Source organism: Pangasianodon hypophthalmus, chromosome 17, assembly GCF_027358585.1.
Source record: "Pangasianodon hypophthalmus isolate fPanHyp1 chromosome 17, fPanHyp1.pri, whole genome shotgun sequence".
In the NCBI taxonomy this organism is placed as follows: domain Eukaryota; kingdom Metazoa; phylum Chordata; class Actinopteri; order Siluriformes; family Pangasiidae; genus Pangasianodon; species Pangasianodon hypophthalmus.
In genome coordinates, this window is record NC_069726.1 from 5,208,088 (window position 1) to 5,229,450 (window position 21,363).

General features: G+C 37.8%; 1 protein-coding gene across 2 annotated transcripts in view; it reads right to left on the minus strand.

Annotated features, from left to right (window-relative positions):
* Window positions 1-792: 792 nt before the first annotated feature.
* epb41l4a (erythrocyte membrane protein band 4.1 like 4A) overlaps window positions 793-21,363 on the minus strand; it is a 52,080-nt gene continuing 31,509 nt past the window's right edge. The window contains exons 7-23 of one of the 2 annotated variants that reach the window (XM_026944030.3): window positions 19,821-19,908; window positions 19,644-19,732; window positions 19,269-19,332; window positions 17,463-17,554; window positions 13,790-13,867; window positions 12,333-12,448; window positions 8,853-8,943; window positions 8,654-8,737; window positions 8,215-8,328; window positions 5,950-5,997; window positions 5,543-5,620; window positions 5,223-5,342; window positions 4,637-4,684; window positions 4,424-4,492; window positions 2,492-2,602; window positions 2,263-2,341; window positions 793-1,434 (exon numbers count right to left, since the gene is read on the minus strand). In XM_026944030.3, the coding sequence (XP_026799831.3) occupies window positions 1,324-1,434; window positions 2,263-2,341; window positions 2,492-2,602; window positions 4,424-4,492; window positions 4,637-4,684; window positions 5,223-5,342; window positions 5,543-5,620; window positions 5,950-5,997; window positions 8,215-8,328; window positions 8,654-8,737; window positions 8,853-8,943; window positions 12,333-12,448; window positions 13,790-13,867; window positions 17,463-17,554; window positions 19,269-19,332; window positions 19,644-19,732; window positions 19,821-19,908 (1,480 nt within the window). In that variant the 3' untranslated portion in view covers window positions 793-1,323. The remainder of the gene's footprint in view (window positions 1,435-2,262; window positions 2,342-2,491; window positions 2,603-4,423; window positions 4,493-4,636; window positions 4,685-5,222; window positions 5,343-5,542; window positions 5,621-5,949; window positions 5,998-8,214; window positions 8,329-8,653; window positions 8,738-8,852; window positions 8,944-12,332; window positions 12,449-13,789; window positions 13,868-17,462; window positions 17,555-19,268; window positions 19,333-19,643; window positions 19,733-19,820; window positions 19,909-21,363) is intronic. The other variant, XM_053241192.1, reaches the window with a different exon arrangement.

The following is a 21,363-nucleotide window of genomic DNA, read 5'->3' on the forward strand; positions in this document are numbered from 1 at the left end:
ATAATGTATCTATTTATTGCTAGCATAGTGTGAGTTGTAATGAATTGCTCAGGAGATTAAGTGTTCTGTTGCGTTGAGGATGAGACCTCTTCTGGCATGGAAGGCACACTCAGTGGACGGAAGAAGGTGGCCGGGTCTGATGAACCACGTTTTCTTTTACATCATCTAGATGGCTGGGTGTGTGTTTGTGTGTGTTGCTTACCTGGGGAAGTGATGGCATTAGGATGCACTATGGGAAGAAGGCAAGCTGGCGGAGGCAGTGTGATGCTCTGGGCAATGTTCTGCTGGGAAACCTTGGGTCCTGGCATTCATGTGGATGTTTCATTGACACGTCCCACCTACCTAAACATTGTTGCAGACCAGGTACACCCCTTCATGGCAACGGTATTCCCTAATGGCAGTGGCCTCTTTCAGCAGGATAATGCGCCCTGCCACACTGTAAAGTTGTTCAGGAATGGTTTGAGGAACATGACAAAGAGTTCAAGATGTTGATTTGGCCTCCAAATTCCCCAGATCTCAATGCGATCGAGTATCTGTGGGATGTGCTGGACAAACAAGTCCGATCCATAAAGGCCCAAACTCGCAACTTACAGGACTTAAAGGATCTGCTGCTAACGTCTTGGTGCCAGACACCACAGCACACCTTCAGAGGTCTTGTGGAGTCCATGAGGGGTCAGTGTTTTGGTGGCACAAGGGGGACCTACACAATATTAGGCGGGTGGTTTTGATGTTATGGCTGATCGGTGTGTATATATACTGTATAACATGAAAATAGCGACTATTACATCGCCGTTGAGTAGAATTTATTTTATTGAGTCTCCACTCAGCTACAGTTAAACATGTACAGTGTATTTCCTAACAGCAGAGAAAGACAATACAAAGAGTTACAGCAGCAACAATTTCCTACAGAATTTAGTCTATCATCGGAGGACACAAATACAGTTTCTTTGCCTGATAATATCCACATGTACGATAACGAGTTCAAGAATATTTAATACTGTATAAAATGTCAAAATCAGTGTTCACTGTAACACCTTAAAGCCTGTGCCATGTTCACTATATAAATGATGCATTATCCTTCACTTGATTGTCAGAATAGAATGAGTGGTTTTTAAAACACTTGTGTGCTTGTAATGATCATGTTCGTTCTGTTAATAAAAGTACAAAATGCCTTTTTTTTTTAAATTAACACTAACTTATTTATCAGACAAGCTTGTGCCATGTCTGTCTGAAATTTCCATCTATTAGTGTTGAATACTTCCAGGTCTCAGTATATTGTCCATTACCTCTCCTAACCTTTCATGGTGAAAATCGTGAAAGCGGTCACGTCTCGTTTTTCGTCCGGGCGCTGTGTGAGGTTTTCGCCGCCTTGATGCTGCTTTTTGTCTCTTGTCCAGAGCTCTCTGAAAGGTTGTCTTTGGATCCATTCTTCTTCTGCAGAAAGAAAAACACAGACATTTCTGAACAAGACTGTAAAACCATCTCGCAGCAACCTGTCATTTCTGAGCACATTCATGCAAAGTAAAACTGTCTGGCCTTCATGAAAAGTAAGCAGTTGATATGTATGTGTAACACTGTAACTGTCAAATTATAGACAAAAACAGTGCATTCAGTGTTTTCAGAATGTTGGATTATCTATGGAAAGTAATATTTGTAGAAAATACACACACAGAGCTGTGCATTTGGCGTTCTCCACAGTTTAAGACACCTGTGCACTTGTGTTAAAGCTTGTATGCTGATTTCCAAGCCCTTGATAAGTTAGGCGTCATGTACTGTGTATTATAATGGATGTTTTATTGACTCAGATAATCTTTTTATAATAAACTGTATTTTAACATTCTCAATATCTGTTCAACTCAATTATTATTTTTAAAATTAAATTTTTTTCTCCCAATTTAGTCATTTGCCAATTCCCACCCACTAGCTCACTCTCCCCTATCACACAAGAGCTAACAGTTAACATACACAGAGGAATGGGCTATCTGCCCTCTTCCGCATACATGGACTCACAGATGTGCGTGATTGGCTAATGTCACTTTGATTGACAGGGGAGAAAGTAATGTCATCCTTCCCACCCAGACAGCACAGCCCATTACGTTCTCTTAGACTCCTGGATGGCTGTGGCATTGCTGGGATTCAAGTTTAAATAAGAGACGGTGGACATGGGACAGTAACCTCATATTCACATGACATATGACTCTGAACTTGTGCATGGCAGTGTTTTCCCTGAATGAAGCACTGTTCCAGAGAACAGAAACTGACCTGTGAGGTGGCAGTACAGGACCCTGTCATGTCTACAGTGCGCGTAACAGGAAGTGGAGGCACCAGATCAGTCCGAGAGCTAAAAAGAAACATACAAAAAACACACACCTGAGCCCAGCAATAACTTTGTGTAGATGAGTTTGACACTCGAGTTGTTTCTTATCACCTGTGAATGACCTATTGAAAGAAACGTGATCTTTGAATTGACCAAAATTATTCCTGGACTCACTTGACCTCTGAGAGGACAGACCTCTCTCCATCGGAGCAGTGTGAGCGCCGGTACTGTCGGTAGCTCCGGGGAGAGTGAGAGTGCCGGATACGGATCGGGTCACCTTGAGTTCTGAAATGAGATATTTTGTCACATTGACAGCCAGTAGGGGAGATAGAATTAAAAATCTTTTTTTCATTATGTAATTGGCAATATCACCCCCCCATAAGCCACCTTTTGTGCTCAAATATTGCTAACACTTAAACTGTCACATGGATATGAATTTCAGCTCTTTTTAATGAGTCAGATCATTTGGCTCAGCTCTCCAATTAGAGACGGATCTTTCATTGCCATGTTTCCTGAACCGGACAAAGTTTGCAATATTTTAACCAATAACTGTTCTTCTCTGGATAGCTATGGTTGATGTTGTTTCATGAAATCTTACTGTACCTTCTAATGAATTATTAAATGTGCAGTGATAAATACACTGAGCCTCCTTGCATTAATGTTATTTTGTCTGTTGTGTCTGTGTTTTTATTAAGAAGATTCTCTTCTATTCATGTATTCATTACATTTTTGTGTAATTTCTTTGGATTTCTGCTGCTTCTATTAAGAAATTTTTTTTCTGTTATACGGTAACCTAAAAAAACATTCATACAGATCCTTATTCAAGCATTAAATAGGACTGGGAGTTCAGGAACAAGAGTACTCGGGCGGATTAAGGTCTACACAGGCCCCTAGGCTCAGGGATTTTAAGAGCTGCCGCTCCCCCCCCCCAACCACACACACACACACACACACACACACACACACACACACACACACACACACACACACACACACAACCTAAAAACACACTTGAGTCAAATCCACACATTTTACCATGTTCTAGTTTAAGTCTGAGGATGATAACTCTCCCGCTTTGAGTTTCATGAATCATTTTCTTAGACAAGTGAATTTAAAGAAAGTCTACCAGGAAATCTAGGTGACCACTTTCATTAAATTCATTCACAACATGCACACACTGTCATTCTTAATCTTATGCCTAATATGCTGAAAATATCTCGTCACACTGACAATAACGCAGTACATTACATGAATCACGTAAATGTTTGCATCCCTGGATATTACTGTCAGTTGTTTAATATTTCTATCATAGAACAGCTATCAAATATTAAACTTTAGCTACTTAGCTTATATCTTACCATTAAAACTGAAGCATCCCGCGGCTTCTGTGAACAGTGTAAAGCCCGCCTTCTTTGATTTGATTGGCTATCTTAAACATTTTGACATTGACCAGCGCTGCTAGACCGCCGAGGTAGACCATCTTAAAAAATGTAACTGTAACTTTTTGTCTTCCTAACAACATACACAGCGGTGCATAATGGAGTTCAGCACAGCAGCATCAAAACTATCAAATACTGGGGGGCAAGTTGGCCATATCTGATTACTGAGGGGACGCGTCCTCCTCAGTGTCTATGGTGGTCACGGCCCTGTATCTGTTGTTTGTAGGTTAGTGAAGTTACAGTTGAAATTGACGTAGGGAGGTGTGATGTTAACCCGTAATGCGCAAAGATCGCTTGTCAGTTGCCTGTTGTTTTAAAATCTCTGTCCAGTAACACTAGTAATTAGCCTACTACTGTAAAAATAATAATTATGGATCAATCGAATATATGTGTAGGATTTGATAAGGATTTGATAGGTTAGCCTGTGCATTAATCCGCCCCTGAGAGTACTGGTTAGTCACACTCAATAAAATGATTGTCACATCTTCTACAGTATTTTTGGATACAGTTGGTGTTAGCCTTAAAGCTATATTCTACTCTGTTTCTAATTCCACAGAGAGACACCTCTGTACTCAGGCATTGTGGAATTTGTTCGGAATTACTGTTAGCATATTTTCAGTAACACACTATCTTGATTAGTGAAGACAGGAGAGATTGATTCACTCACTCTACTTTCTTATACGGAATCTCCTTCAGCTGTTCCTCTGTCAGACCGGATGGATCCACCAACTCCTTCCTGCGCACACACACACACACACACAAATACACACACATCATTACAACTGTGACAGAGTGAATCATCCAAACCACAGTATCTGTCTGCCAGGAGCAAGTAAAAAAAGTTCACATAGGCTTTATCAGAGCTGCTCATCATACTTACTGTATATGCTTCCACAGCTGCTCTTTCGCCTGAACATCTGGACTTCTCCTACAAAAAAAAAAAAAAAACAACATACGGTCAATTATTTACACCCTTCATGAAACTGAGTAAACATACGATGCATGAATGAGCTTTTTCAGACATAAGATGTTTTTTTTTTTCTTAAGCAGTGGAATTTTCTTCTGCAAAACCCTGGTTTTAAGATGATCAGCAACCCCACAGTTGTCGTATCTCCCCATGAAGAGAATAACAGCAGGATTTTAGAGGATCTTTTAAGCTTCTTTATATTCTTAGGTTTGGACTGTGGTCTCTTTAAGACCACAGCTTTCAACAATTTTCATCTGTCTCTTTTCATCTGTCAATTTTTCCATGTTTTTGGAGAAAAAAAGGATTTTAAAACGAAATCTTATGAGAACGAGTTTTGTTTTTCCAATCATTTGAGTGGAAAATAACTTTGTATCATTGTAAGTTGATACGAGACGGAACCCACAAACAAGTGCTCGGGGAAACCTCTGCTTTGTTTGACAACACTGCAGTACTGAAAGGAGAAGTGGAAATACTATCGGATACAAACGGAAATACTAACGATCTAGAGCGATGGCGCGAGCGGCGATGGTTGGGGTCATTCGGGTTTTTCTCCTTTTGCCTGCGAAGCACAGCCTCCCACTGCGGGCCGGAATCTACCATCTCGTTCTCCTGCCGGGACCTACAGCAAACACGTACAAACAACTATCACAGACCAAAATCTGATTTATTAGATGTTAAATTAGATGATATGTCTTCTCTGTAAGCAGTTTCAGAGTTAGCACACTGTCCACAGCTAATGACACTTTCTATATGAAGACCACCAAGACTGATTTGCTCTTCTGTTGGTTTTAGTGCGTGGGCAAAGAAAAGATTCTGTACCGGTTCCTCTTTTTACGATGCTCTCTGTTGGAATTCTCTGACTCACTGCCGCTGCTTGTGTTGCCTCGGGAACGTGACCTGAGGGGACAAACAAGAGGGGTTAAAAGTTGATGAGAAGGCAAAAAATATATCTCCAGAGATTTCAGCTGTTGCGAAGAACTACTGCATTTAATTTTTAAATAATAATGTATATAACTGCTTAGCTTTTATATATGATTTTGGGTGACTTGCACTTGTTTTTGTAAAATATTATGATAATCAGACCTGCATATCTAAATACATCTTACAGCTTACCACTTTTTGTCAATAGAAAACATGCTTTTTTTGCTAAAAAAAAAAACCAAAAAAAAAAAACCACATCATTCCAAACTTTGCAGTGATTTTCATAAATAAACTGAACTGCCCACCTTCTCCGGTGCTGTTTGCTGGATGGATCCTCACTGCTCTGGCCTTTCCTGTAAGAGCACACGATCATAGCATTTGGCTTTTGCCATCCAGGTCTTTACAAATTCAGGCTGTGAGATAGGTTCCCTATGCGCTTTGATGCTTTATCACTACTTATTTATTCGGAGGGTTTCTTTCATCAGTGCCTAGCCTAGGGAAGGATCTAGACGGCTCGCTGCTGAGTCTAAAGCTCTAGGATATTGATGGTCTGAATCTCTTTACACCTTTCCATCATGTTTTATAGATATTAAGAGCTGAAATACTTCTATTATTTTCACACAGCATCGCCTAGGAATCTGAATAAAGCACGTTGGTGTGTTTTTCATCTTGTTTGCATTTTTTTCAGTGCAGGATATTGAACAGTTACAGACTATTGATTAAGTGTCACCTTATTAAAGTGAACTGTTTCACAGTCATGAATGAACTGTTACACTGATTTCTCACTAGAGGGAGTCCAAGTACCACAAAAACATTTCCACGAATGCAAAAAGAAAAGAAAGACTCAAATGTCCTAAGAACAGCACAGTGAAATTCCTTACTTCACGTATTCTAGCTTGTTAGGAAGCTGGGCTCGGAGTGTAGAGTCAGCCATAACTCAGCACAGAATTAAGCTCAAGCTGTGGGATTTAAACTCATCACCTTCTGATCAGTAGGCTAGAACTGTAACTACTGGGCTGCCACTGCCGTGAGCATTTCTCGGGAAAGTGTGTGAACATGTTTCGCCTCTAACAGAAATAATAACGCAAGGTGCAGAGTCAGGTAGAGCCGTGTTTAGACTGTATAATTTAAGCCTCATTTGGCTTTCACAGACAAAAATCGAAGAAAAATTCTTTAGTCATGAGTAAAGATCAGAGGTCTTAGAACACATGGCGGGTGTGTTCACCATCAGCTGATTTAGTGTCAGTGTGAGCAAAGATGAAAATATTCTCTCAGATTTCTGATTAAAATCTCAGCTACAAAGCTCATCTAAAAGCTACCAATAGAAAGATGTCATAAGAGGACGCAAAAGTCACAGTACAGCTACAAACACAGTAATGGCAATGGCAAAACATCAACAAAACATCAACAAAACATACTCTGAAGAAGGTTTCTGTTTATGCAACCCCAGAATGCCAGAAGTAAGGAATAACACACGACAGACCGTGAGGTTATATGAAAATAATGCACGCTGGGTGGTGTGTTACCATCCCAAAGTGTGTGGAGTGTTTTATTCCACTTACACCCTAGCGCTTTGCCAGTGATGTTACAAAGTTTCATTTATTAATGAACGACACGTCACACATTTTAGAGGTTTATAGTTAGATTCACTGTCGTGAACGTCTGAGAGACAAGTTAGTTCCTGTTATCAATTCTGTTATAGCTGTGATAAACGGTCATTCCCTTACCAACCTCTCCTTCTCTCTCTCTCTCTCTCTCTCTCACACTCTCACTCTCTCTAAAAAAAAAAAAAAAAATGCAGCTTGTCATTTTGCAGAGAAACCGGAAAGCGTAAACTGTGCAAAGCACCATTACTGTTGCAAACAATAAATGTTACATAAACGTCTCCTAACAAAAACTGTCACATCAATGATTGTACATTTTACTTTGTTAAACAACACGTTTTTTTTTTTTAAATCCATTTAATATTAGGCTTAGATTATGTGGAGCATCTGCTGTACAAATCCTTATGTTATGGGCTGTTACTATAGAAACAATAACGTATCAGAAAGAGCACATTAATATAAAACTATCATTCATGTTACACCTGCAACTACTGTCTGAGCCGTGCTGTTATACAAAAATTATTTTATCGGGCTCATGTTAGACAGTGTGACCACTAGTGATCTTATAAGCCTGCTGTAATCAAACAGCATAAAAACCGGAATTGGTCACCGAGATCTCATACTATGTATATTATATTGCATTTCCTGCTCTGACATGCTTGAATCAGCTCAGAAACAGCTTGATAATTAGCTGACTCAGGTGCGTCAGTGAAAGGGAATCATCAGAAATGTGCATGACTTCATCTGAGTGCTAGGAAAATTACCACAGGATTGAAAAAACATAGTATGGGATTTTAAAAGAACTCTACCTTTAAAGCATAATGTTGTTTATTTTTTCTATTAGTCATTACTATTATTAGATACTGATGGGAAAATTGTTAATTGAATAATAAGAGTTCCCAGTAGGAAGTGTTTTTTTTTAAGCAGGTATTCACACACATACACACACATACACACACTCTGTACCTGTGCTTCGAGGAGTTCATAACCTCGTTCTCGCTGCCTCCTGAGGGCGAACGTCTGCGTGTGTTCGGGAATTTGGGAGATTTGTTTCGCTCGCTGGCCGAGTTGTACAGCCCGCTGAGGAAAAACAAAGAATGACAGACTTTCACACTGAAACTGTGGCGTGGAATGAAAGGGAAAAATGGTAAATCCAAAGCTGTTGGCATTTTCTTCAGAAAGCTTAGCTCATGTTCTGAAGTAATGGGAGACACAGTTGGCAACTAATACCTTTGGAGTGATTTGAGATTTGTTTTCAAAGGGGTTGGAAGGGAAATCGACTTAATCCAGTACTTGATCTTTATCTCGCTATAAGTCGTGGCTTGTGTGTATTTGTGCATGTTTACATGCAGGATTATCCAAAACTTCATCCACACTTTAAACACAACCTCTATTATAACCGTACCTCTGTGGTGCATTCTCGTCCCAGGGGGCCATGTGCTTGCTTGGCTGATCCTCGGAAATGCTCTCTGTCTTGGACACTTTGGGGCTTGGACAAAATGAAACAAGTCTTTAATCTCACTCTGTTATATTGAATTGACAATACGTCTACAATCTGCTTCACTGCACAGTCTTTATCAAACAAAAGTGTGTGAGGTCAGTACCTCTTGGCTGGTGGGAGTGTGCTGGCTTTAGCCTGGCCTTCACCCAGGGAATTTCCTGCCTTTGTGACTGATCGGCTCCCATTGTTCAAGCCTAGAAGACATAGCGGAGGAGTATGTGTACTATTTCACTTTCAGATTAATGTTACATCTCCACACACAGCACAATACATCACTGTCAGGTTTAAGCATAACTTACAGTGTCTGTGGGGATCTATCACCAAATAAAGTCACCAAGTAAAGTAAGAAATCTAATTATCTCAGGCTGAAACTGCTGACTAACTCTGTGTAATGCATGCATGATTTAGAAGAGCAGTAGGAGTTGACCCGAAAGAGTTATCGTAGCGCATTTTAATAACTTTTAGTCAGAATCAGAGCAACACTGATACTTTTGGTTTGTTTGCTCTTTTGTCTGGCTTCATAATTTATCAAAAAAAAAAATAGAAACACTGGCTGAGAAGCAGGTAGCACTGAAAACGTACTAAACTTAATCAAGTGCATGTCGAAATCAGCAAAATAACCAGAGCACGGCAAACCTAATTATTAGAGAAGTAGATGATAGTTAGATAATTATATAAATAACTACTTTAAAATGTTTTGTGTAACACATCTAGTGTTTAGTTTCTCTTTTTGTTCATTGGTCCAACTATCCTTTGGCGGCTCACGGCTCAGTTTATCAGCAAAAAATGCTGCAACCCAACACACATGGCATCCTGCAGCTGGGATTCAGAGTCGAATCGCTTTCTCACTGCAGTCGAACCACACTAATGCTCACTCCTTGCTCAGCTGCTCTTGGTTTGTTTGTTTTGGTCCATACCAGTGTGATCGCTGTGTTTATCTTCCCAAATGAAGTGCGCCAAGGTGGAAAACACACCAGGGTTTGCTTCAAATGGACTAGTGAAAGCATCCTTAGTCTGTGACATTTAGGCTTCCCAATCTTCTCAACCATGTGGACTGGATCATGGCCAATATCACAGGAGGGGGCTAGACGATGGCAATTTCTAACCCCTTCAACCCTTCAAGGAAGTATCACGGCTACAGATTCTCATTCCTCACTCTTGTAACTATATACTGTATATATAATATGTATTGCAGTTACTGAATAATTCAGAGGCATGACTGAATAATATTTCTCATGATAAACAACTAATGGTTCGCTTTCCCTCTAAGAACTGCATTCATTTTTTTGCACCAGCTGGATGGCTTAATACTGGGGAATAATAATAATGAGATTTTTTACACTCGTAGCTAACTGTGCCAGTTATTGAAAATAAAAACAAGCAATTTAGATTTAGTTTTAGATACACTATATGGCCAAAAGTACGTGGACATCTGACCATCACAACCATATGTGAGCCTTCCTCAAACTGTGCCACAAAATTGGAAGCACCCAACCGTCTACAATGTCTTTGTATGCTGTAGCATTAAAATTTCCCTTCACTGGAACTAAGAGGCCCAAACCTGCTCCAGCATGACAATGCCCCTGTGCACGAAGTAAGCTCCATGAAGACATGGTGTGTTAAGGTTGGAGTGGAAGAACTCGAGTGGCCTGCACAGAGCCCTGAGCTCAACCCCACTGAACACCTTTTGGATGAATTGGAACGTCGACTGCGCCCCAGGCCTCCTCGCCTGACATCAGTACCCAACCTTACTATGTCTCCTGTAGCTGAATGAGCACAAATCCCCATAGCCACGCTCATAAATCCAGTGGAAAGCCTTCCCAGAAGAGTGGAGGCTTTTATAACAGCAAAGGGGGAGTAAATCTGGAATGGGATGTTCAGCAAGCACATATGGGTGTGATGGTCAGGTGTCCGCAAACTTTTAACCATATAATGTATGTGTTTTAAGTGTACTAACTACAGTGTTCATAACTAGTTATCCACATTACTGAGAATATAACTAATTAATAATCTGGGATTTGAAAGGGTTAAATGATTATGAATTTTTTATGAATCAATTATTAATTTCTTTATATCCGTAAAGTGTTATTTGTCAATCTTATAAGATAATTCGGATTTCACATTAATAACAGGGTTGTATTGGGTCTTTAAATTAAGCAGTACATATCTTTTTAAATCCCACTCCAACCCATTTTAAAAAGTCTGTTTCAAAATGTGTCCAAAAAACAGTCGTTAGATTTTTTTTCCTCACATCTGATATGCATCTGTTCATTTTCTTGCAGTCGAAGTAGCAATCAAACCCTTTTTTTATTTTCAGACTGCATTCACCTAAATCTAATCAACACTCCTTCTTTGCCTGCGAAAGCCTTCTCCTTACATGCGCGTGAAGAAAAAGAATAAGGAAAATTTCTTTGGAAAAAACTCTGACGCTCAAAATTTGCTGTAAAATTTAAGTTGATTATGTTTTGTTGGTTGAAATGGTTATAGTGGTGTACGACATTTGTATTGATTTCAACATCCTGTAATTTCAACATCCACACTATAATTTACAATGTGCTATGACATGCACGGTGTACATACAGCCAATATTTGCGAAAGATAGACAGAGTGAGTGCATATTTGGGTGATAGGGAACCTCGGGGGAACCAAGCGCTCTTTGACAGATGACTAAATGAAAGCTGTTATGGATAGAACTTGCTTGCGTCAACGCACCTGCGAGTTATTGAAGTGAACCTAATCTCACAATCGCTGTAATTAACACGGCTAGCAGTGGAATGATTTGCGCATCCAGAATAACAGGATTAGTGCACGCCTGTGCAGCATATTACAATATAAATGTTAATTCTTCAGAGATTAGTGTTAATAATTACATCTACACAACTATGCTGAAGTACCATTACCCTGAGGCTGTGGTGTGATCATGTACAAGGCTATACTGACAGCTGGGAATGGTGTTATGTATGGAACAAATTGCTGCAGGTTGCGTCATTGTAGGAAATTAATCAACGACATTGTGTTGCAGCTCGATATCATCCTGAAGTTGATTATTTTCCAATAACAGCAAGTGTTTTATTCCTCTTATGCCACAGCAATTTGCCAATGATTACAATTTTCTATTTATTAACAAACACTATTTTGTCATTTTTGTCACTTTATAGTTGCATTTAATGTCTGCGAATCGAGTTAGTTCTTATTATCACTTATGTTTTAGCAGCTATAAAGAGTCGTACCCTCGCCAGCTTGTCATGTTCCTGAGACACTGCAAACGCAAACTACTCTGTCCTGAAGACTTTCCCATGGTGGAAAACTTACTGCTGTTGCAAAGCTCTGACACTGGAGACTCCTTCCGTAAATAATAAATAAATGTCTCCTTATAGAAAGCTTCACCATATTTCTTTGTTAAATAACAATACGTTTTCAATCCTTTTATTGTTAATCCTAAATTACGTAGAGCGTCCGCCATACAAGTCCCTGTGAATGAGCTGTTACTATGGAAGCGATAAAGCATTAGAACAAGTGCATTTTTGTGTTGTAATAATTAGACAGTGTGTTGGTGATGGATGTTAGATGGATGGATGCTCACTTGTGGGCTGAGTGCTCCTCTTTGGGTAAGTTTTACTGCGTGTGCGCACCACCTCCAGATTCGGCCTGGGCAAACCCACACACTGATCTTTTCCCATCTGCATGGCGGTCTTCCCACTATGAAAAACAACATCGAGTACAATCACTTAATGTGCCATTTGTATTGCAAAATAAGAATTTCTTTACACATCCACACACATGAAACCAGAACAGTTTTTAAATGTTATAGATTTCACATCTTGGTGGCTTCAATTAAATTAGCCTCACTACTTAATTAAGCAATAATTACTACTGAATTATTTATGATTAGTACTACTTCCAGGTTAGATTTCTTACTAGAATGCTAGTTCATGTGTTAGCCTGTTTACCATAATACTAGTTCACGTATTAGTCTTGTTTTTGTCTTAGTTGTTTTAGACTTAATTCTAATGCTAGTACATGTTTTAGCTTGTTTAATGCTAGTTAGTCTGTTTACTGTAATGCTAGTTCTTATGTTAGTCTGTTTACTGTAATGCTAGTTAACGTGTTCGTCTGTTTACTGTAATGCTAGTTAACGTGTTCGTCTGTTTACTGTAATGCTAGTTCATGTTTTTGCCTGGTTCATGCTAGGTCACGTGTTAGTCTGTTTACTGTAATGCTTGCTCATGTTTTAGCCTTTACTATGATGCTAGTACGTGTTTCAGCCTGTTTACTGTAATTGGTGTACCTGTTTTAACCTGTTCACTGGGGGATATCAGTAAAATGAAAAAACAAAAAAAAAAAAACAAAAACAAAAATGGACAAAGTTCACAGAGATGTGACTCACTCAGATGGAGCCAGGATACACAGGAAGGGTTTACCTTTTTCAGTATTGGTTTTCTACGTTTCTTGCTTATTATTATAGATAAATTATGTTATAAAAATGGAAACTATTTTGAAATGAAATATCACAAAGCCAAAAAACTGGACATGATGCACCAGTTCGAGTATTTTAATGTTGAATTTAATTAAATGGGTTTAATCCAAACCTCAATAACTTAAAAATAATTAGGCCTATAAATAATGATAACTTCAAATGACAATCAAATGACAATTTTAATTAAAAAAAAAAAATAATAAAGTGTTATGTGAGTGGAAAGTTCAGGAATAAAACCTCTAGGGCTCTAATCAATAGGCAAAATATCACTGTACACATTTAAATAATGAGTTTATTATTTAAACAGTAAATTAATCTATATTGGAAGTTTTTTTTTTTTTTTAATTAATGAGGTATCCGAGTGCTAAAGGTTTAAGAACCCCTGGTATAACTGATATAACTGCCTGCACCATGTATGCTTCTCCTGAATGCCATACACAATTAGAAAAGGTGCATTATTAATAAACCCCAAATATCTATAATCTCATTAAACTACGTATGTAATAGACCTTCTGCCTTCTTCCTCTCTCTCACTGTTGTAGTCCAGGACACAAGTTACTAACCTGTAACGATGTTTGGAGCCCAGAGAGCTGAATTTGGACAGCTTGCTTGACAGTGTGTTGACTTCATTTTCCGGCATTCTATAAAATATATTTAATAAAACATGAGCAGAGAGAAATGTTCCCATTCAGATTAAAAATGAAAACGTTAATCCACTAACACAAGCTTGCACATAAATTGCTTAAATGCTTAAACTGGAGCATTAAGCACTCTAAGCTGGATTGTTTATTAAAGTTTTTAAGAAACATAAAAGCAATCTTCTTAACGTACTTTTCATTCGTTGTTGTATTTGTAGCTGTTAAAACGCGCAATCAAGAATCAATACGGCAGCATGAGGAATAATTTCAGATGTAAAAGCGTCAAACTAATTCCTCCACAGGAGAGGCAATAATCATTTAATACAAAGACAAATTGAAACAAAATGGCTTCAAACATCAGGCGACTGAACCTATAGCGGATTGTCCAAATGTGTGTCTTTGAAAATTCCTGAAAACGAGAATAAGCACATTTGAATTCTTTACCGTCTCTCTGTAAACTTCTGAGACAGAGCCTGGCTGTTCAGAACTGTGTTTTTATGTATTTATTTATGAGGTGAATTAAAGGTGGAAAACACTACAGAGAGCTTTTGGCTTGCATTAACATTCACGGCTTTGAAGTGCACCTCTGAGGAAAAAAAAAAAAAAAGAAAAAAGAAAGCCACGGCTTAATGACTACAGAAAAGTCCACATAATGAGAACAGCTTAAACTGGACTATAAACCTATTCTGTATTTATTAATAATAATGGCGCTTTTATATAGCTTTTATAACCGTCCTTATAGAGCCTGTTTAATGGAAATGCTAACAATTTGAATAATCAATGAAAACTAATTGAAAATGTAAAAAAAAAAAAAATAAATAAATAAATAAATAAAAAAGCATTAAAAGAATACGACTGTGTTAACTGGTAGCTACTGGCCTGTTTTTTTTTTTTTTTTGCTATATTAACAAAATGGTGGAATTATTACTGTACTCATGAATATAAAAAAAATCATCATTTTTGTAATTAGCACATACTGACCTTCCTTGATTCTTATTCTTTAATTAACATATTTAACCTAATTAGCATCATGGTAATGAGACTGTGGTAATTAGCCTTTATTCATTCTTAGCTATATTACCATATATGGTGGAACTAACTTTTTGATCAATAATTAAATTAAATGATCTTTATGGTAATGCGATTGTAGTGATTAACAGATAGTTTATTATTTTGTAGTTAAATTTGCATATTTGGTGAAACTATTGCATCAGCTATTAATGGGTTAGATGAAATTATAATTATGGTAATGGGGCTGCACTAATTAATGGGTTTTAGCCTTCACGAATTGTTAGTTGTATTAGCATATTTACAGTAACTAACCACTTCCTTTATTCCTGAAATCTTTTTTTTTTTTCCATGTTTTAGGGTTTACTTACTTAACAAGAAGCCTTTAGAAATGTTTGAAGTGTTTCAATTTGTTTTAAATTATAGTTTTACCTATGTACACTGATGTAAAATAGGCTTGATGTATATCTGAGACCACATTCATGTACGTCTAATCAGTAATAGAAGTTTTAACCAAAGATTGTTTCAAAATTGGAGTGAATAAATTCAAAAATCCTTTTTAAAAATTTTTTAAAAAAGGTTAATTTCACCTAAACTGTCCCAATCTCTCTCTCTCTCTCTCTTTCTCTGTTTCCTGACCCTGAAGTGCTTTCACACGCGGATTACCATCAAAAAACCTAAAAAAACACCACTGGATTCATGTGTTCTATGTCATTTAAGGCTGATCTGGAGAGCAACTTCTGATTACGCAAACAGCAGCAGCCACTTTGGGGAGAGGGATTGTATTGAGTATTCCCTAACAGCCAGCTTTCACTCAAACAGTCTTAAGAAAAAGAAACAGGATCTAGAGTAGACTTCTCAAAGACAGGGACTTATTAAAAAAAAACCTGGGAGCTAGCGCACACTTTTCAAAGACAGGGACTTATTAAAAAAAAAAAAAAAAAAACGATAAAAAAAAGCAGAGTAGAAGCGACTTCTCTAAGGAATTAGAGTTGACAGAGAAAGTAGACTCAATATATTTGAAGATTATTGCAGCTTGTGTTAGGCTTTTTATGATCTCTGACTCGACACAAGTGTGATAAAAGGCAAATAGAGAAAAGTGAAACTGTTGGAAGTGTTCACTCTTAATGCATGATGGGAAAGGACCTCTCTTTGTGTTTTTAAAGTACAAATTTTCAAAATGCCACATAATTAGTCCAGTCACGGCTGATAAAATTCTACTGTGAAAATGGATATGCTTTAATTGGCTTGGTTGAGCTAATATTTGATAACAGACTTTTTATTAAAAGGAATTAATAAGTAACATTAGTCTAGAAACTCTAACGGATGTGACATTACACAGACTGTATTACAGAGAAGAAGCACTGGAATAGAGAAGGTTCCTTACCAGCTAACTGGCCAAATAATGGTTATAAAATGAATTAACACACCAACAGGAACACACTAATCCTGTGACCTTAGGCACAGGAGGAGCTCTAGGTGCATTATGGGAATGCAGTGTCTTTCATCCATGTAGTATACAGTATCAGCACAAAACCCAGCTCTCAATAGGTCGTGCATTCTTGTGCAATTTTTTCTTTTTTTTTTTTTTCAGGACTGATTAAAAAAACCTCAAAGAAGTAAAAACGCTTACGCCACTAAGATTTACCAAAGGCATGCTTGCGTAAAAACACATAGATAAAACGTGATAAAACACACAAAACATTGATTTATGATCTGATTTATTAAGGATTGCATCTTTTTTTGTGTGCTTACATTAATGAATATGCCATTCGTGTGAAAAATATAGGGTGGTGCCAATGCAAGCCAATTCATTTTGCACAAGTAATTTGATTTACTTTACTCTGGGAATGAAGACTGCATTCAAGAATTAGTAATTAATAAATAAATAAATAAAATGAATGTTTAATTTCCATAGCACCTTTGCTCAAGCCAGTGAAATTCTTAGCATGTTTGTTAGGAAATGGGGGTCAGAACACAGGGTTAGTCATGACGTGGTGCTGGAGCAGAAAAAGTTAAAAGCCTTGCTCAAGGGCAGTACTGAGGCTTTAACTCATGACCTTCTGATCAGCGGCCCAGAGTCTTAATCATTGAACCCTTTACTTTCCCATTCTAATAATTAAAGACAAAACCATTTACTAAATCCTGAGAATGAGAAATGTTTCCATATTTGTGATAGATATATGCCACATGTTTGCACTTCTGATATAAAAATCATTCAGAGATTTTAGGTTTTACATAAAAATAATTTTGGATATTAGTAAAATAGGCATTTCTATCTCTTTGAATTCCTGTCAGTGAAAATTATGTGAAATAAATTATTGATGTCCTTCAGAAAAGGAGGGTTGCTGTTTCCCCAGAGGTGGTTCTATTCATCTTGGCAGTGTAACACCTGGAATCCGAGGCTGCACCACGACTGACCTGAGACTAGAGCACTTCACTAAAAGTGAGCTGGTGAAACCCACATGGAGGGCGAGGGCTTCTTTTATTGCTCTTATTTCAAAGCTTTTGTGGTTCGAGCCACCAAAAAAAACTTGTTGCTGCCCCTGATTTGTGCTTAAAGAGGTCAAAGTGCAAAGTGCTGTCGTACCTGAAGAAGGTGTGATGTTCCACACAACACTTCCAAAGGTTTTTACATGACACCTTGCTGGGAGCTTCGAAGAAGAATGATGTCTCATTGCACTGCAAAAAACAAATGTCTGTTAGAAAATATTACAATCCAGAATTATTGGCTCCTTAAGTATAAAAAATGCCTTTGTTGCTGAATTTCACACTAAAAAAGAGAGAAATCTAACCTTTAATTAAGATAATGATATTCTAAGAGAAAATAAAACCCTAGATGCAACCTAAAATGCAACTGAAACATGTTTCCATCTTTATATGGTACTTTTGAAAGTTCACCCGAGTGTTCAGGAACTCTTAAGCAGCCATTCATGACTTCCTGTTTCACTGGAGTATAAATATGAGCTGACACGAAGGCCAAATCCTCTTAGGAAGATTAGACAATACACAAATGAAATGAGACAAATGTGTGCCAAAAATCAGACACTAGCCACAAAAAAACATGCTACGTGTCTTAAAATGCCCATATCCACTGTTAAAGCAATAAATGAGAAGTTTAAAACAACTGCAGCTGGAAAGATATTCTCTAAGGATCACAGTATTTGGAGAGTATCTAACCACAAATGTAAGTTTGCTAGATGCTACTAGAACAGGAGACAAAAAGCTAACATTTTGGCAACAAACATTCAAAGTGGGTTTGGTTATGCATAAGAGAATAAAAGAATATAAATGTATGGTGGATGTATTATATGTGATGGTGTGGGGCTGTTTTTCCTTCAAAGGCTCTGGAAAACTTTGTTAGGCTACATGGCATCATGGTTATGGACTGATCATCCATAATATACATCAAAATCCACACAAAAATGGTTCAAGGACAACAGAATCAAGCTTCGGACACGGCCAACCCAATTCCCTGACTTGTGCGATGAGCTCCACAAGAGACTCTCTTGTCTGGTACATGCAGGGATGCCAATAATTGCGACATAATTTTAGTAAAGGTTAAATTTCTCTCATATTTTCACTATGAGATTAAACCACAAGGACGTTTTTATAACCTTTTTTTTTTTTTTTTTTTTTTTATTAAACTCATCCTCCATCCATGTCCATGGGTGCCAAAAATTATAGAGCCGATTTTGCACAGTTGTGGTTCTTTGCTCAATAAAAGTAATTGAAGAGACCTGGTGAATCCTTATTAGCATATTTTCACTAGATTGGATGGTCTCCTTAGGGAAGCACCTCTTTCATTTGAAGAGTAAATTGGCCAGTAGGAGAATAAGTGTACAGGAATTTTGTAAAATCTCATTTGAGGCCTGGGGGTAGTTGTAGTCCCGGGTCAATAATCGTTTTCCCAGTCCTGCATTAGCACTCTGCCTAAGTATCTCTGCCTAATAGACTATCACATCCCAATTTCTTTTGTTTTTCCTTCCCGAGATAGAACGAGTGGCAAATAGAAACCCTTGTATTTGCACAGAAGGAGCAAGTAAAATAAGCAAATCACGAATTATGAGAGGATGACAAAGCAGGGTTTTATGATATATGATATATGAGCAAGCTGATAAATTAAAATATGTGAAGGTGTTACCATGGGAACTAGAGAATTTTCATTAGAACGGCATTAAAACATACAGATGAGAAGTTAGCGAAGAAGTAATATTGGAATAACAAGTACGAATCAATTTCATGTCTATTCTAATAATGTAGATTTTTGTCAGTATATTTTAGGGTCATTCTTTTGGGAATCCTCTAGTTTCCATGGTAATGTACAATCATAGACAGTTTAACACATAAAAAAGGTATCATTAGCTGGTCCGTTTTGAAAAATAATGAGACTTACATCTTTCCCCAGAACGCGCAGCTCAAACTGTGTTTCTTTGAAAAATACTTTTGTAATTCTTGGCCTGAAACATCAAACAAACATATAAATGCTCTAATTTAACAATCACGCTTTGACTTCCTGTGCAGAAAAAAAAAAAAACATTTCCTCCACAGAGACCTGAAAAGGAGTCCAGTTTGGTGCCAGTTTGAGAGTAAAGATGTCATCGGTTGATTTATATCTCACAAAATACTCATGGAACAAAGAGACTTCCTGGCTAACTAACTACAAAACTCTAAATATTGAGACCAGATTCTATGTTGCTATCTTAGTGCTTTTTAAAAATATATTAGCTAAACAAATCTGATATGTGGAAGTTCTACCAAGTTTACCTACCAGAAATACTTCCCAACTTGCGTTTTATTTTTGTAAACTACAACTCCAACTGGTGTCAACCCCAGGAAGTATTCGGACTGCTTTTCCCCCTGAAATGAAACCAGTCAGGTTAGTTCAGACATATATATGAATTACAATAATCCCATCAGATGTATTAATATCAATATCCCTACTTACAAACACAGGATGAAGGTCCACCCCATACATCTCCAGTGTCTTAGCCATGCTTAAATAATTCATCTCGGCTTCGGAAGGCGTCTGACCCCTGCATAGAGAAATTCTCTCATTACTAAGCAGCTACTTAGTACATTACTTTAGTAAGTAGCTACTTATTATGTCATTAATTTTTAAACGTGGCTCACTGACATAATTACATGTCATTTTAGAAGCATGTAGTGCAAACATTGCCTGAACAGTAAAAGAATAGTTATACAGACTGAGCTGGTGTCTAACAGTCCAAGTTAAGATGAATGCGATGGCTAAGTTACGTTATTTGTTGAATTCTGGAATCTGATTGGTCAAAAGGTGCTGGTTAATATTTTAAAAACAGGACGACTTTCGGTTGTCAGGCAAAACACATGCTTGTCTCATTGTGTTTGTTTTAATATGTACTGTGGTATAAGTGGAATAAAACATTTTATGTTATATGCTTAGTGTGTTTTTATGTACTCAGAGCCTGTCATTCATTATTTTCCTATAACAGCATGCCCTGTTGTGTTTTATTCCTTATTTATACAATAAAACAAGTGCTTGCAACATCTAATTTGCTTGAAAATAAATAATTAAATAGATAGATAGATAGATAGATAGATAGATAGGTAGATAGATAAAACTATGTTAAGCAATAACATCACTAGTGAGCAAAGGTGAGCGTAACATTGTTCAAACTTGTCCCATGCTGTAAATTATTAACACCTTCATTTCCAGGCTAAATACATCTCCTGGAATTTTTAACATTCCTTCAAAAATATTCTCTAACTAGCAGGTTGCGGACGTGTACTCTCCTATTACTGATTAACAGACGCTCAAATATTGGCCATTGTTAAAACCTCTTTCCTTAAATAATGCTGCCAGTAACACAAATGCATCCTGGGACTAGGGGTTGCATGGATTAATCGACCAATATGGCTGCTCGATGCCGCTGTGAGGATGTCTACACTGGAGCATGAACACTTGCGTGAGTTTTTAATCCAACTCCTGCCTGCTCCTGAAGGGATTCCACACGCAGATATTTTTGCTGTCCTTTAAAGCAAATTCAGATTGCACTGTATAGTGCGTAGTGAATCGCGTTGTGACCAGCACTTTGTGAAAGAGCGCTTTCAGCACATCATTATCCAATCCTACTCATTTAGCGTCAGAATGGCGATGCTCACAGAGGACCATCCACACAACATGGCAGAAATTCCTCCCAGATGCTGCTGTAGACTTATGCTATATGCCCAAAAGTTTCTGGACATCTATCCATCACACCCATATGTGGTTCTTCCCCAAACTGTTGCCACAAATTTGGAAGCACACAATTGTCTAGAATGTCTTTGTATGCTGTAGCATTACAATTTTCATTCACTGGAACTAAGGGGCTTAAACCCGTTCCAGCATGACAATGCCCCTGGGCACAAAATGAGCTCCATGAAGGTTTGCCAAGGTTGGAGTGGAAGATCTCGAGTGGCCTGCACAGAGCCCTGACCTCAACCCCACTGTACACCTTTTGGGTTGAACT